A 14,847-nucleotide genomic window follows, 5' to 3' on the forward strand; every position below is an offset into this window, starting at 1 on the left:
TCTGGCATCACACAAGTCCTGACTGTGCCAGATTCAGGGTGCGCAACCGTATTCATATTTGGGAGCTTTCCCACCACCTGGCATAAATGAAATTCTATCGGGATAATAGGAAGGTCAGAGTTTCTGTATTTTGATGGCATGTTCTGCCATCATAATCAGTCTCCTCTGAACTTCACTCTCACTAATGATGTATGGTTTATAATGAAAAAATGTCAACAGGTTTCACTTATTTCAGCTGTTAAGTCAGTTCTTAATCAATATTTATCCCCGTGGACACAAGACATGATTGCATAAAAGATTTTACGGGAGAATTAAAGACACTTGAATGTTAAACAATGACACATGAAAAAGTTAAGATTTATCATACTTATGAAACCCACTGGACAGCAGACTTTGCCAGATTTTCAAACATTTTGAAGATCTCATGGCAAAAAAAAGCAAAGTATGGATAGTTTCCAAAATTAAGATAAGAAATATGATCTCATTAGGATCTATCACATCTGTATTAAATGAATTTTCAAAACAAAATGAAATTGTTATGACAAAATAAATACCATTACAGACTATATGTATGTATTTGGATAATTACCTGTAGTTAGGTCAGCAAGTGGTTGACCAAGGGTGAATCTAAGCATGAAAATGGCAATGCCAGTGTTCTGGACACCAGTTTCAATGGCAATAGCAAGTATATCAGTCGATGGCAAAGAAAATATACGAGCCACAATTGCACCAAAGGAAAAGCCTAGCCATGGTAAGCCCATTCCACTCAGTATAATCTGAAAATGGAAAGAAGTTAAGTGAAATTCTTTCAGCAACAAACCAACTGGAAAAAATTTTATCAAAAGGCATGGATTTTTTTTCTCTAACACGGCATCATGTTTTCCCATTCTTTTCACTTCAGATCCTACTTTCAATTATGTATTTTATTTCCGTATACAGAAATATGCAGGTAAACTGAAAAAGTTCTTAAAAATTTAAAGATCCAAAAGTATTAATTTCTACCACCACCAAGGCGGCATCAAATAGGTGTGTGAGTCAAAGGTATGAATCACTTTTGAAAGGGAGAGTGAGTCAACAGGTTTGGGGAGTGATTTGTTGAGCAATGATGAGGTAGGTAACTTGAAATAATTACAAATTGGAAAACACTACCAACAGCACTCCAGATTAATTGGAAATAAAATTTTACATTGTGATCTGATGATATCTTAAATAATACAAAATAAAAATAACTTTTTATTGTGACATACCGACCTTATGTCACGTATTTTCTCTCGTTATGTAATGACCCGAGTAGGGGATGATCACATATGTGTGGATGAGCGTGGGTATGTCTGAGTGTGTGCGTAATAGTGTGTCATGCCCCGGGCATGAGGTAAAAGTGACTCACAAATGTTCAGTGTTTGGTCAGCTCGGACCGGTGGTTGCCCCACCCAACAGTGAGGCCCAAGTGTAACCCCTCCTGTCCCAAAAGACCCATCCCCTGTGTATCATCCCCCTCCAATATCACTATAAAGCGGCGGACGGAGAGAGCCTCCTGGCGAGAAATGCTAGTTTGGTCGACGGGCGAGAAACGCTATCCTGATCGACGCAGAAAGGGATTGATGACGTGCCAGATTGGTCGTCATTTTTCTGGGTGTACCTAAAGAGTGCTGTTAGCGGGACGAGATTGTCTACGGAGGTAGCCAGCAGCGGAGAGCAAGATTGCAGACGAGCGACAGACAGGACCAACGCCCAGAGGTCGGGAGGAAGACAGCCCCCGATCCCACGGACATTTGGGGTCCAACGTGTCGCATCATCGACGGCTCCTACTGCTCAAGGCTCCGAGAAACCGTAAGAACGTCGCAGTCAGCGACCCGTCCCCGTGCTCGTTCGCCCAGACCCGATTTAATCCCCAAACTGTGTAGCCAAAATATTTGGGTTCTTTCTCTCTATCGCGGTGCGCCGTATGTAATCACCAAACTGTTGACTCCTTGTCAGAAATCTGATTCAGTGTTACCACGAGAGCAGCCTAAAAACTTAATTTGGGCAAATTGTAAACTCGGCCCACGAATTCTACCAATCACAAATTGTTGCTTTTTTTTGTATTTCTTTTGGAGGGGGGGGCAATTCAACCATATCATCTTGTGCACTTTTCGTTCACCTCATTCTCATCAGGGTATTTAATTTCAATAAGTGTGTGTGTATGCTATGTCTGAAGTGGAAAATATATTTTTTTATGTTTCAAAGTACTCAATAATCGTTCGATCATTCCGTACTCGGGACCATTGATGCCCTCCCCACCCAGTAAAATAGGTGGCGTTTTCATGTTCCGCCACATATAAATGGCGCCCAACTCGCGGCACGATTGGTAATGCGTATAGTACGCAAAATAAATAAAAGGCGTCTTAACCCTGGCAAGGAACACCTTCACAAGGTTGGCATTGTTTTGTATTTTTAAGGGATTTTTTGTTTTATCGAGGTTATTTTTCGCATGCCACTATGGCCGAACTTGGGAATAAAGAATCGGCATTTTCAAAGTATCGGGAGAAGGAAAGCGAAGATGACGAGTCTGATGCGGGCAGCGGTCGGTCGGAAACCAATTGCATAACAACTGGTTTAGCCGGCATGGTGTTGCGTACCCCAAACGAGCGTGAGGTAGCATCATCGACCGCCCGTATTAGTGACCATATGGGGGAGTTATTACCGGAAGATTCGAGGGATGGCACTCTTAAGACCCTCGTGTCCTTGATCCAAGATTTAACCAGTAAAACTAAGTCGATGCATGACGAGTTAACAAGTAAAACTGAGTCGATGCATGATGATTTAACAAGTAAAACTAAGTCGATGCATGACGAGTTAACAAGTAAAATTACCGGCATCGAACTTAAAACTGAGTCGATGCATAATGATTTAACAAGTAAAATTACCGGCATCGAACTTAAAACTGAGTCAATGCGTGATGAGCTGAAGGCTGACAATGCTGCGTTACGCGAAGAGCTTAAACTCAATAATGAGAGAATACAAGTCGAGATTCAAACTTGGAAGGAGACTCTCTCTCAGGAGGTGTCTCAAATGAATAGAAATATAGGTGAGGTAGAAACTCGTTGTGAAATGAAAATAGATTAAACCGCCAGGAAGGTGCGCGAACAATGTCGAGAGGTGGTAATTTCCGAAGTAGGGTATGTTAAGGTTCGTACCGAGGTGTTGGAAAAGAACGTTGAGGAAGTGGTAGCGACACAGAAAAGCGAGCAGGATAGTTTCAAAGCACGCGACGAAAAAATTAAATCGCTTGAAAATGAAATTGTCACTCTTAAAGAAAAGGGCATAACCTCGCAGGTAGTTTCTGTGCCTGCCCAGTCTTTCACAAAGCCAAGCTTCTCTGCCCTCAGTCACGAACATCCCATTGCCTTCATAAAGGAAGTTCATGATTACTTCTCGGTGGTAAATATTCCGCACGCATTACAACCGCAAGTTTTCTTTCAAATGTTAGAAGGAGATGCCAAAACGTGGGGGAAGTCCTTATTTCCGCTTCCGGCCTCACTTGCGGAATGTAAAGACAAGTTTTTGTCGAATTTCTGGGATGCCGATACTCAATACAATTTTCGTATGCAAGTAATCACAGGCAAGTATGTAAGAACAAAGATGAACACGATGAAACAATTCGCGACGGAGAAAGTAGCGTTAGCGAGATTGTGTTCTCCACCTATGTCTGAAGGGGAAATTATTTATTCATTAATCCGACAATTTCCCATAAATGTGCAAAATATAATAAAATCTGTAGAACAGCTGACGGTCGATCGGTTAATAATGCTGCTTGGGTTATATCATAGAGTTTACTATTTATGGGTTATATGATCAAACGTATCAGTCAAGCGCGCCACCAGTGGGTAATGCTAATCCCCAAGGTTCGCAGCACGGGTCGAGTAACACGAGGCCGTCGACAGCTAATCACGAGTACCGAGTGAACTCAGTCACATTCAAAGGGGGACGCGGGCGAGGCAACTTGCCATCAGAAAAACAATCCTCCCTTCAACCGCATTGTAGTGGGTCCCCATTAAACCAGGAGGAAGGTTTAAACTCGCGCCGGCTGGTCTAGACTCCCTCCGGTGTCCAGCCGACGCGGAAAAAGCGGAGGTTTTATGTCAGATCATCGCGACTTACGAAATTGAGGTAGAAGGCGCAGGGGACGAAAGGAAAGGAAGTATTTATGCCAAGAGGCGTTGCTGTCCGATCGTGAATTGTTCCGCGAACGGCGTTCAGAGTAAAGCGCTGTTAGACACGGGCAGCGAAATTTCCGCAATCTCGGAGGAATATTTCAAAGAATTAGATATCAAAACTATGATACCTTGCTTTCCTCTGAACCGATCTTGTATCATATGTGCTGATAGTCGGAAGTCTCCTCCCATCACTCGTCAGGTTTTACTTACGATCACTATAGAATGCATTGAGTTCGAGGTAATTTGCCTGGTTGTAAAGAATCTAGTTAAACCATTAATACTGGGAATAGATTTTCTTATGGATAACAAGGTCATCATTGATTTAGAGAAAAAGCATATCTTGCTAAGGAGTTCGGAAACGGCACTTGTTAGTATCCCGATAAACGCTCGTGGGACCCGGGAGATTCCTACTGTTTTAGCCTTAGAGGAAAGGGTAGGGGAGGCGGAGATAGAATTGGCAATAGAAAATGTAAAGCATTTACATGATGAAGAAAAGGACGCTTTGCGGGGTCTCTTATTGAAATATAAGGCGTTATTTTCCTCTATCCCGAACCCGATCACGGGAGTCATCCATCGGATTAAACTTAAGGATGATCGGCCATTTGTGCAGCGGTCATATGCCGTTCCTTTAGCTTACAGACCAGCCGTTCAAAAAAAAATTGATGAGATGCTTGCCCAAGGGATAATCAGCAAAGCAAAAACGGCCTATATCAACCCACTTTTGGTAGTAAAAAAAAAGGACGGTACGGTGCGATTATGTTTGGACGCTAGGCGACTAAACAGCGTAACCGTTCCAGAAAACGATATTCCGCCGCGCATTGACGAAGTTTTGCTGAGTTTTCATGGAACTAAGCATTTCTCCAGCCTCAACTTCACTGCGTCGTATTGGCAAATCATGCTACACCCAGAGGATCAGAAATATACCGGTTTTTTGTTTAATTCGTGTAGTTATGTTTTTCAACGCGTCCCATTCGGACTAAAGACAAGTAGTTCTGCTCTAATACGGTGTTTGCATGATGTTTTAGGCCATGAAAATAATCATTGTTTGACCGTGTATGTCGATGACATACTAGTCACGACATCCAATGTAGACGATCATTTAAAGCAATTAGCTATGCTTTTTGAAAAGCTCTTAAAAGCCAATATTTCCCTAAATTTGACTAAATCACAGTTCTTTCAAAAGCAAATTAAATTCTTAGGACATGTCCTGTCCGAAAAGGGTGTCAAACCAGACCCCGAAAAGATAATGGCCATTAAATCCGCTCCACCCCCTGTTAATTTAAAACAACTGAGAGGATTTCTAGGTCTCTGTAATTTTTATGCCAAATTTGCACAGAGGTATGCCTCTTTGACCATTCCTTTATTAAGGTTATTGAAAAAGAACAATCCTTGGAAATGGGAGAAGGTTCATGACGAAGCTTTTAATAGGGTAAAAGAATGTTTCTTGGAAACAGTTATGCTAATCTTTCCGGATTTCTCTAAGAAAATTTACGTTCAAACGGACAGTAGCGATGTAGGTATCGGAGCTGTCATATTTCAGAAAGGAGATAGCGGTGATGATCAGGTCGTTTCGTTTGCAAGTCGTTCTTTAAAAGGTCCGGAATTAGCTTATTCAACCACCGAGAAAGAAGCCCTTGCAATTGTCTGGACCTTAATGAAATTTCGAGTCTTCTTGTTAGGAAGGGAATTTATTATTCTCACGGATCACAAGGCCCTTTCTTTTTTAAACAAGTGTCACTTTAATAACAGCCGTCTGACCCGGTGGGCTCTCCTGATTCAAGAATTTGCTTTTAAGATAGAATATTGTCCGGGTAAGAATAATGTAGTGGCCGATTGGCTCAGCAGGTACTCGTCGAATCTATTGCCGAGGACTGAATGCCTTCCGGGGCAATACCTGATTGCCGAAATCGACCTTCACATAGCACCTTTTCCCGAAGGTGAATGCAGAGACATTTCACGCCTTCAATTTGAGGATCAAAATTTGCGTCCCATCATAGAGTGTCTTCGTGGAAGCGCTTTAACGGACGGCGCACAGAACAGACGTGTAAGAAAGCTAGCGGAATCCGCAACCTTACGTCAGGGAATTCTGTTTAAAAAACTGAAGTCGCCCGATAATCAAACACATTATCGGATTTGGTTACCACAAGGTATCAGGGAGAATGTTATAGTCTTTGCCCACCAAATGTATGCACATTTTGGTGGTACAAAAACCACGGCGGCTTTAAAAACTAGGTATTATTGGCCTAACATGGAGAGAGACATCAGAAAACTCTTATCGAAATGCGATCTCTGCCAAAGAACAAAATTTAAGTCAAAAAATTTTCAAGGCCCTATGGCCAACATTATTCCCACCAGACCAAATGAACTCATAGCTGTGGATATCTATGGTCCGCTTCCAAAAGCAAAGGGGGGCAATCGTTATATATTCGTTTGCGTGGACGTGTTCTCAAAATTTGTCCAAGTGTATGCTCTGAACAGGACGAAGGCAAAAGATTGTTTAACCTGCTTAAAAAATAAATTTTTCCCATTAGCGGGAACACCCATTGCAATTTTATCGGACCACGGGACTATGTTCACTAGCGATAGATGGAGGAATGAATTGACAGGGCTGGGTATAAAAGTCATATATTCATCCATACGCCATCCCCAGTCCAATCCAAGTGAGAGAGTCATGAAAGAGTTGTCTCGAGTTTTTAGGGTGTACTGTAGTGAAAATCACAGGACTTGGGTTGAACTTGTTCCTTTCATAAACAGATGGTTTAACGAGGTGGTTCATGAATCCACTAATCTCACGCCGATCGAAGCCCATTTCGGTCATAAGGCGCCAAACAGGTTTCCCGACGGGCTGGTGATCCCTGATGATTCCAAAATTGATAAGGAATCGATCATTCGATTTGCTACTAGTCATTTGAAGAATTCTGCCGATCGGAGGAGGGCTTGTCAGGGAAGGACACATTCCCATTTCCAAATTGGGGACTTGGTACTGCTTAGAACGCCGAGAGTTTCGGACACTAAGCTTGGTCTTTTTCATAAATTCTTTCATTTATTTAGTGGCCCTTTTAAAATTTCCAAAAAGGTGGGACCAAATGCCTTTCTTTTGGCCCGCAATGACAATTCTGAACTGGGTATTTATAATGCATTTTCTTTAATTCCTTATAGGTTGTAAGGAATCTAAAGAAGTATTTTTTTTCCATTTTTTATTCCAAATTTTTTTTCTCGTGAGAATTTATTCTGTTCTACCTGTGTGATTTATTTTGTTCATCCATGTAACACGAACTCATTTTTCTTTGCGGGGCCCCTTTCATCCCTCGCAATGAAAAATTCCTTCGTGTTGGGGGGCAATTGTGACATACCGACCTTATGTCACGTATTTTCTCTCGTTATGTAATGACCCGAGTAGGGGATGATCACATATGTGTGGATGAGCGTGGGTATGTCTGAGTGTGTGCGTAATAGTGTGTCATGCCCCGGGCATGAGGTAAAAGTGACTCACAAATGTTCAGTGTTTGGTCAGCTCGGACCGATGGTTGCCCCACCCAACAGTGAGGCCCAAGTGTAACCCCTCCTGTCCCAAAAGACCCATCCCCTGTGTATCATCCCCCTCCAATATCACTATAAAGCGGCGGACGGAGAGAGCCTCCTGGCGAGAAATGCTAGTTTGGTCGACGGGCGAGAAACGCTATCCTGATCGACGCAGAAAGGGATTGATGACGTGCCAGATTGGTCGTCATTTTTCTGGGTGTACCTAAAGAGTGCTGTTAGCGGGACGAGATTGTCTACGGAGGTAGCCAGCAGCGGAGAGCAAGATTGCAGACGAGCGACAGACAGGACCAACGCCCAGAGGTCGGGAGGAAGACAGCCCCCGATCCCACGGACATTTGGGGTCCAACGTGTCGCATCATCGACGGCTCCTACTGCTCAAGGCTCCGAGAAACCGTAAGAACGTCGCAGTCAGCGACCCGTCCCCGTGCTCGTTCGCCCAGACCCGATTTAATCCCCAAACTGTGTAGCCAAAATATTTGGGTTCTTTCTCTCTATCGCGGTGCGCCGTATGTAATCACCAAACTGTTGACTCCTTGTCAGAAATCTGATTCAGTGTTACCACGAGAGCAGCCTAAAAACTTAATTTGGGCAAATTGTAAACTCGGCCCACGAATTCTACCAATCACAAATTGTTGCTTTTTTTTGTATTTCTTTTGGAGGGGGGGCAATTCAACCATATCATCTTGTGCACTTTTCGTTCACCTCATTCTCATCAGGGTATTTAATTTCAATAAGTGTGTGTGTATGCTATGTCTGAAGTGGAAAATATATTTTTTTTATGTTTCAAAGTACTCAATAATCGTTCGATCATTCCGTACTCGGGACCATTGATGCCCTCCCCACCCAGTAAAATAGGTGGCGTTTTCATGTTCCGCCACATTATAAAAAAAGTTTTTATCACAAACTAAAAAGAATACAAATGAATTTTTGTTAACTCAATGTTTCAATGAACTTTTATGTAAAAAAATTGTTGTTGTGACTGTATCACTTTCATTCCTTAAAATGACCACAGTGTCGCCATCAGATTTTGATGGCCATTTCTGAACTAATCCCCATATTTAATTTTTAATCCTGAATGACAATCGACAAAGTTAAATTATGCACAAAGGTTAAGAAAACACTTAGCTGTTTCACAAAATTATTATAATTATAAAAAAGTTATAGAATATTGCATTGTCACCTGGTTTTGAGCTATCCAGAAAATTTCAGCTTAGTTGCTATTCAGAAAGTGGGTTAATATTGAGTTTACAGATTTGACCCAGACAAGATGACAAACAACAAAGTGAGTTTTTAAAAACATTAATGATTACATTAATGAAAAGCATTAAGTAATTTTTTCACATACAGCCATGACGCCAATTTTGCAGTAAAAATTTTAACAATAACATAAATTGACATAATACAACAACAATACAAAAACTGACAAAGAATTAACCAGTAGAGAAAGGAAAACATTTAATTTGCAGACAAATGGGACAAAGCTTGTGCGGTGAATTTCTTGCATGACATGTAAAAAGGATCGATGGAAGGAGAGATCAAATTTAGAAGGGAGGGGAGGTGATACAAAGGTGAGCGCTTGGTCAAGGGGATTCAGGGAATAGGCAGATGGAATAGGGAGAGCGAGCGGGTGGAATGAGTCGGTATTCTAAAACTCAACAGAGAGAGGAGTTCAGGGCAGTCAGAAGTCGAGTTTAAGATATTGTGTAGAAAGTTGAAGTCCGTTTTAAGTCTGAGATTTTGCAGATTAGACGAGGAAAGAGAGGACGATACTGCCTCAGACGATATATTGCGTAAATGAGGGACTCTATGCCTGACTATTTTGGCAAAGAAGTGGGGGATGCAATCAAGGGATTTTAGGTTAGTCGGGGCTGACATGGACCAAATTGGACAGCAATACAAAACTATGGGAAGGACAATCGTTGAGAAATAGGAGTGGAGTGCAATGGGATCCTTAATTTCCGTGAAGCTGTAAAGAAGGCTTAACAGAGACATGGCTTTCTTTTTTAATGTCTGAATTTGGTCAGAGTAGTTTAGTTTAGGGTCAGTTATAATGCCCAAGTCTTTCATAGTTGTAACTCTGGTCAAGGGAGATGAATTAATGGTGTAGTTGAAAGTGATGGGTTTTGTCTTGAATACAATAGCCAAGATGCTGCATTTTTTAGGGTTTAGCTTTAATTTCCAGGTATCACACCACCAGGGAAGCTTGATTAAGGGCATTTTGGAGATATCTGAAGTCAGAAGTGTTTTTTATTTCCTTGTAGATCTTGCAATCATCAGCATAAAGAAGATAACAAATTTGGTAGGACAGTGGTGGGACAGAAGATCATTAATATATAAATCGAAAAGATAAGGCCCAAGGACACTGCCCTGAGGTACATCTCAGGAGGCTAAGAAGAAGAGCCACCAGTGAGTATTACACGCTGGGCTCTGTGGGAATAAAAGCTTGAGAGGAGGCTAAGGAATCTACCATGTATGCAAAACTGTTGGCTTAGTTTATGAAGAAGGTTTATGATGGAGTATATTGAAAGCTTTGGAGAAGCCAAGATAGATGGCATCTAGTTGATGAGAGTTGTCTATTGCACTGACGGCATGGTGCTGGAAGACAGCAAGATTTGTTAGGCATGATCTTCCCAGGAGGAAACCATGCCGCTGGGAGAAAAAAAGGGGAGAGGTGAAATAGAAAATCCTGTTGAGAATTATGCGCTCAGAGATGGAAGAAAATATTGGAAGCAAAGATATGGGGTGATAGTTTGAGAAGTTAGCTTTGTTTCAGGCTTTGAGTATCAGAATAATGTTGGTGCATTTCCATTGAGGAGGGAAGATTCCTAATGAAAAGCAGCGATTAAACAAAAGGGTTACAGGTTGTGCAAGGGAAGAGGTGCAGTAGTGAATGAGTTTAGGGCTGAGACCATCAAGGCCGTGTGAGCGATGGAGGCATATTTTGCAAAGGCAGGCAATGCTTAAGCATTTAAATTAGAATTTTTCCAATGGCAACAAAAAAACTTACCTTCCAAGAAAACAGATGGAAGATGTATAGGTTTGTGGCAATAGCAAATATCACAATGAATACCAGGAGAAATCCACATAGTGGTTTGAGCACATGTTTCACCATGAAATTGGCACCTTTAGGCCACTTCCTCTGCATTGCAAATCCCAATGCCAGAGGCACGACCAGAGCCACTGCAAATGTGGCTATCTTATTATAAGGCACACTCAGGTCAGCTGAATTGAATATCATCGCACCCAGGGTGAATAACCAGAATGGCATCATTCCTATAAAAGATAATGACTTAAATCAGTACAAAACATTGAATTTCATGACTCTATGAATACATATCAGGTAACTACATACTAAGTAACAGTATGCATATTAATTTTAGAAAACAACCAATCAACTCAAAAAAAAAAAACAATACAAAAGCTCATTCGATAATCATTGGAAGTTTCATTTGACTGAGTCTTGGTTAAACCAATTAATGTGGCGGTCGGCCACATAAAAGAAAGTTTGTTTTGCAGAGGAATATTTTGCATAGTTTAAGAGACTCTTCCGCAATTACATAAAAGAAACCTGATAAATATTTATGGACAAATTTTTATTATTAAAAATATTGCTTACAATGATAGAATAACCAATAGAATGCCTAACCAGCTAGCAAACATACATCTTATACAAACACTTTTCCAGACATATGTATGAAGAAATGTCGACATCAACCACATAGGTGTAAGAAATTTTGGGTTTCATAATGGCAGTAATCAATGAATAATTAAAACAAGATGTAAGTACAAATCCAAATTTTCCAACATTTGAATGACCTGCGACGATGCATCTCTATAAAACAGCCATTAAATCAATAAGGTAACAAATTAAAAAAAAAAAGAAATTTTGCTTATAAATTACCTATATTTAAATGCAACCAGAAATTATTTTAAAACTTCATTTCCAGACGCATTAATAAGAGAAAAAACAGGATTACAACCATGAAACTTGAAAAGATTTTGTATATTACAAGGAGATAAAAATTGAATGGTGGTACAGATATGATCATTGGGCCATTAGTCTCATGCTTATTCTCCACCAACTTGATAAAATTAAGTTAATAACTTTTAAGCTTGCAAGAAAGGGAAGGTTGGATAGGTTTGAAATTAGAATGACAAGGATAGATATGACCACTGGCGATTGCTCTAGCAAAACCAATCAGTGAGTAAAAAGGGCTCTATAGTGCTTAGAGTTGGCAAAATGATAGCAAATTTATAAAAATCAGCACCTCTTGAAGATTCAGGATCATTATAAACTTTGTACAAACTCATTTTTGAAACCTGGACCTATTCAAAGACAAGATTGCAAGCAAGTTAAACCTAAAATTTTATAAAAAAATAAGGAAACCAGCAAATTTTAACAATGTCTGAGGAGGTTTGCCTTTGGGCATGTGTCCCCCAAACTCAATATTAAAAATGATAGATAGTAATTGTTCTCTAGACTCAGTATGGTTGTTATTTTTTTTAAATTTTCACTACACTGGCCAATAGGTAGTTCTCTGGAGAGTCCAAATTGGCACTCACAGTCAAATTATTCTAATAATTTATTAACATTTATTACCAAAAGAAGCAAATGTTGATATAGTTGTCATAGTAATACTCAAAGGGAGATTTCCACCAAGGGCAAACGTCCAAATGTTCGATGCTCCACCCCCTGGTGAGCAGCCAGTAAAGAATAGACCCAGCTGCATGGACGGAGAATCAAAAAGGAGCATAGCAAGAGCGTATCCAACCTAGAATTGCAAGCAGGAATAAATTGGCTAAATTATTGATGAATATATCATTTAACCCTTTGTACTCCTTTGCAAAATGCAAGCTCCACCCAAAAAGCGCCTACAATATAAATTAACATTCACTGAAATTCGTGACATCAGTTCTCCACATCAATTATACACAAATGTAATTCAATAACGCCCACTGAAATTTGATTACAATCCCCATCTTCTGCAAGTCTCTAAAGAAGGCAGAATAAATATTTGGCAACAGAAGCAAAATATTATTACAAGCATACACTAAAATATGTAAAAATATCAAGATGCCATTAACCACCAAGATGTGAAAACAATATTCGAAACTAAGCACAGGATGTACTCTCGAATGAATGAGGAGCCGGGTTTAGTTGGTACTTACCACAGGCATGAATAAAAATTGGGTAACAAAACCAATAGCTGGTCCAATTGGTCTCCTCAAGGTTTCCTTCAGAACTGACCAATCCAAAGCAGCACCAAAGTTAACAAATAACACAGACACAAGAACTGCTATGCTGCCTGTGAATGCATGGTCCACCCACGAACTATTCCTTATCACAGATACCTTTATTTGGTTGAGAAAATGATAAAAAATTTCAGAAATGAAACATTTTTCAATTGATAACAAAACATTACCACTTCATCACCTTTTCAAATTACAATAGGTATAAACTAAGTATCAAACTACTCCAAATATTTTAATTTCTTTATCCTGATCAAACACCTACATCTATATATATAAAAGAAAGTCGAAAATCGTGTTGGTTAGAACACTTATCACTCGAGAACGGCAGCACGGAATTGAATGATATTAGGTTCTTTGGATTCGTCTCAGCCCCGGGTAACATATAGAACATTAAAAAATAGGAAAAGTTCACCAAAAAATTCATCTTTTTCTTAGGGATATGCTTTCAGGAGTCGGTAACACTACAACAATTGATAAGTCGGTCAAAACTACAAATTAAATTGTTTTCATTTTACCAATTTAATGGCTGAACTTCGTAAAAATATAACATTTTAATTGTTAAATATATTCAAAATATTGAAACTGTATTTAAAACATTTAATTTGAGCTAATTATAAGCCCAGCTCGAGTTGACACTTCACTACATACCGTGTTTGTAAACAAATCTCTAAGCAATTGTTGACAATCAGTAATCTCCGTGTTCCTGTCGACGAATGGAGCAGTTTGATTTCACTTCCTCTGAATGTTTGCAAATTAGTTTCATCTGAAGGTGAGCCCATCAACAAAGTGTTCCCAGAAATGATTGATCACCACAAAATTGCTGAAATGATTGCTGCTCCTTATTAATTGCTTTATAAGGCCACAATGTCTTAAATTTCCTAAGTTAAAACATGAAAATTAGGAAATTCATTGAAAAAATCCACATGTACATGCCTTGGTCCACTTCCCCGGTGTAGTTTGAATAAAGAACATATATTTATAAAGCCATTGTTATGCTTATTTATGTTTTTTTTATTATTTTATTACCGTAAGCTAAATATTATTAAAATCAGTAGAGCTGCTCTTGATTAATAAATGGTGTAACTAAACTGTTCAGTAATTGATAGGCGGTATGTAGTTCTATGGGTCAGCGAGTAGAAAATAAAAGAAAAGAAATAGTTTCAATCTTAGCTTTATAAAGCTTTTCCAACACAAGATGTGAAAAATGGCTATGCAAAATCATCTACATTATCATGATGTTTATCATCCTCAAAGGCTACATTCATAAGACACTCATGGATTATGTAGGAAAAAAAATACTCCAAATGGAGTAGCTTGGGCACAAATAATAATCTCACCATACAAATACCTCTATAAAACCTGTAAATGATTCAATGAGAATGGAAAAAAGCAACAGCTTACATTATTTTCTCACGACTATTACGGAGGGAAAATAAATTGGCTGGATTTCATAGTAATTACTACACCCACAAAATTGGAGGGATTAGGGTAAGTATCTCTAATACCGATGAAGTAGTACAAATACCTTTAAAACAGGAGCAGAAGAATAATTTAACATTGTTGGTGTATACTGATTTACTTTTGTTCCCTGAAATAAGGAAAAAATAGCTATAGAAAAATAATATAATCAATACACGTACATGCATATAAACAAGGAACAAATAGCAATAGCAAAATAATACAATCCATAGGCATACATACATATATATTTGATTATTAAAGTTGTTGAATGCTGATAAATTAGCTCACTGTAAGCCATTGTACATCAAATTTAAAATACTGACAGTTGTTAACTTATATATTTACTCCATTTTATTACACACAAAGAATAATTTACCTCATCTAATTCAGAGAC

General features: G+C 39.4%; 1 protein-coding gene across 3 annotated transcripts in view; it reads right to left on the reverse strand.

Moving 5' to 3' along the window:
* The window catches only part of LOC124153916 (probable sodium/metabolite cotransporter BASS6, chloroplastic), a 91,591-nt gene that overhangs the window by 11,741 nt on the left and 65,003 nt on the right, over positions 1 to 14,847 (reverse strand). For all 3 annotated transcript variants that reach the window (XM_046527317.1, XM_046527315.1, XM_046527316.1), the window contains 5 exons: positions 14,518 to 14,580; positions 12,909 to 13,091; positions 12,340 to 12,511; positions 10,747 to 11,012; positions 590 to 776 (listed from right to left, as the gene is read on the reverse strand). In XM_046527317.1, coding sequence (XP_046383273.1) covers positions 590 to 776; positions 10,747 to 11,012; positions 12,340 to 12,511; positions 12,909 to 13,091; positions 14,518 to 14,580 — 871 coding nt within the window. The remainder of the gene's footprint in view (positions 1 to 589; positions 777 to 10,746; positions 11,013 to 12,339; positions 12,512 to 12,908; positions 13,092 to 14,517; positions 14,581 to 14,847) is intronic.

The sequence above is a fragment of the Ischnura elegans genome, chromosome 2, assembly GCF_921293095.1.
Source record: "Ischnura elegans chromosome 2, ioIscEleg1.1, whole genome shotgun sequence".
NCBI classification, from domain to species: domain Eukaryota; kingdom Metazoa; phylum Arthropoda; class Insecta; order Odonata; family Coenagrionidae; genus Ischnura; species Ischnura elegans.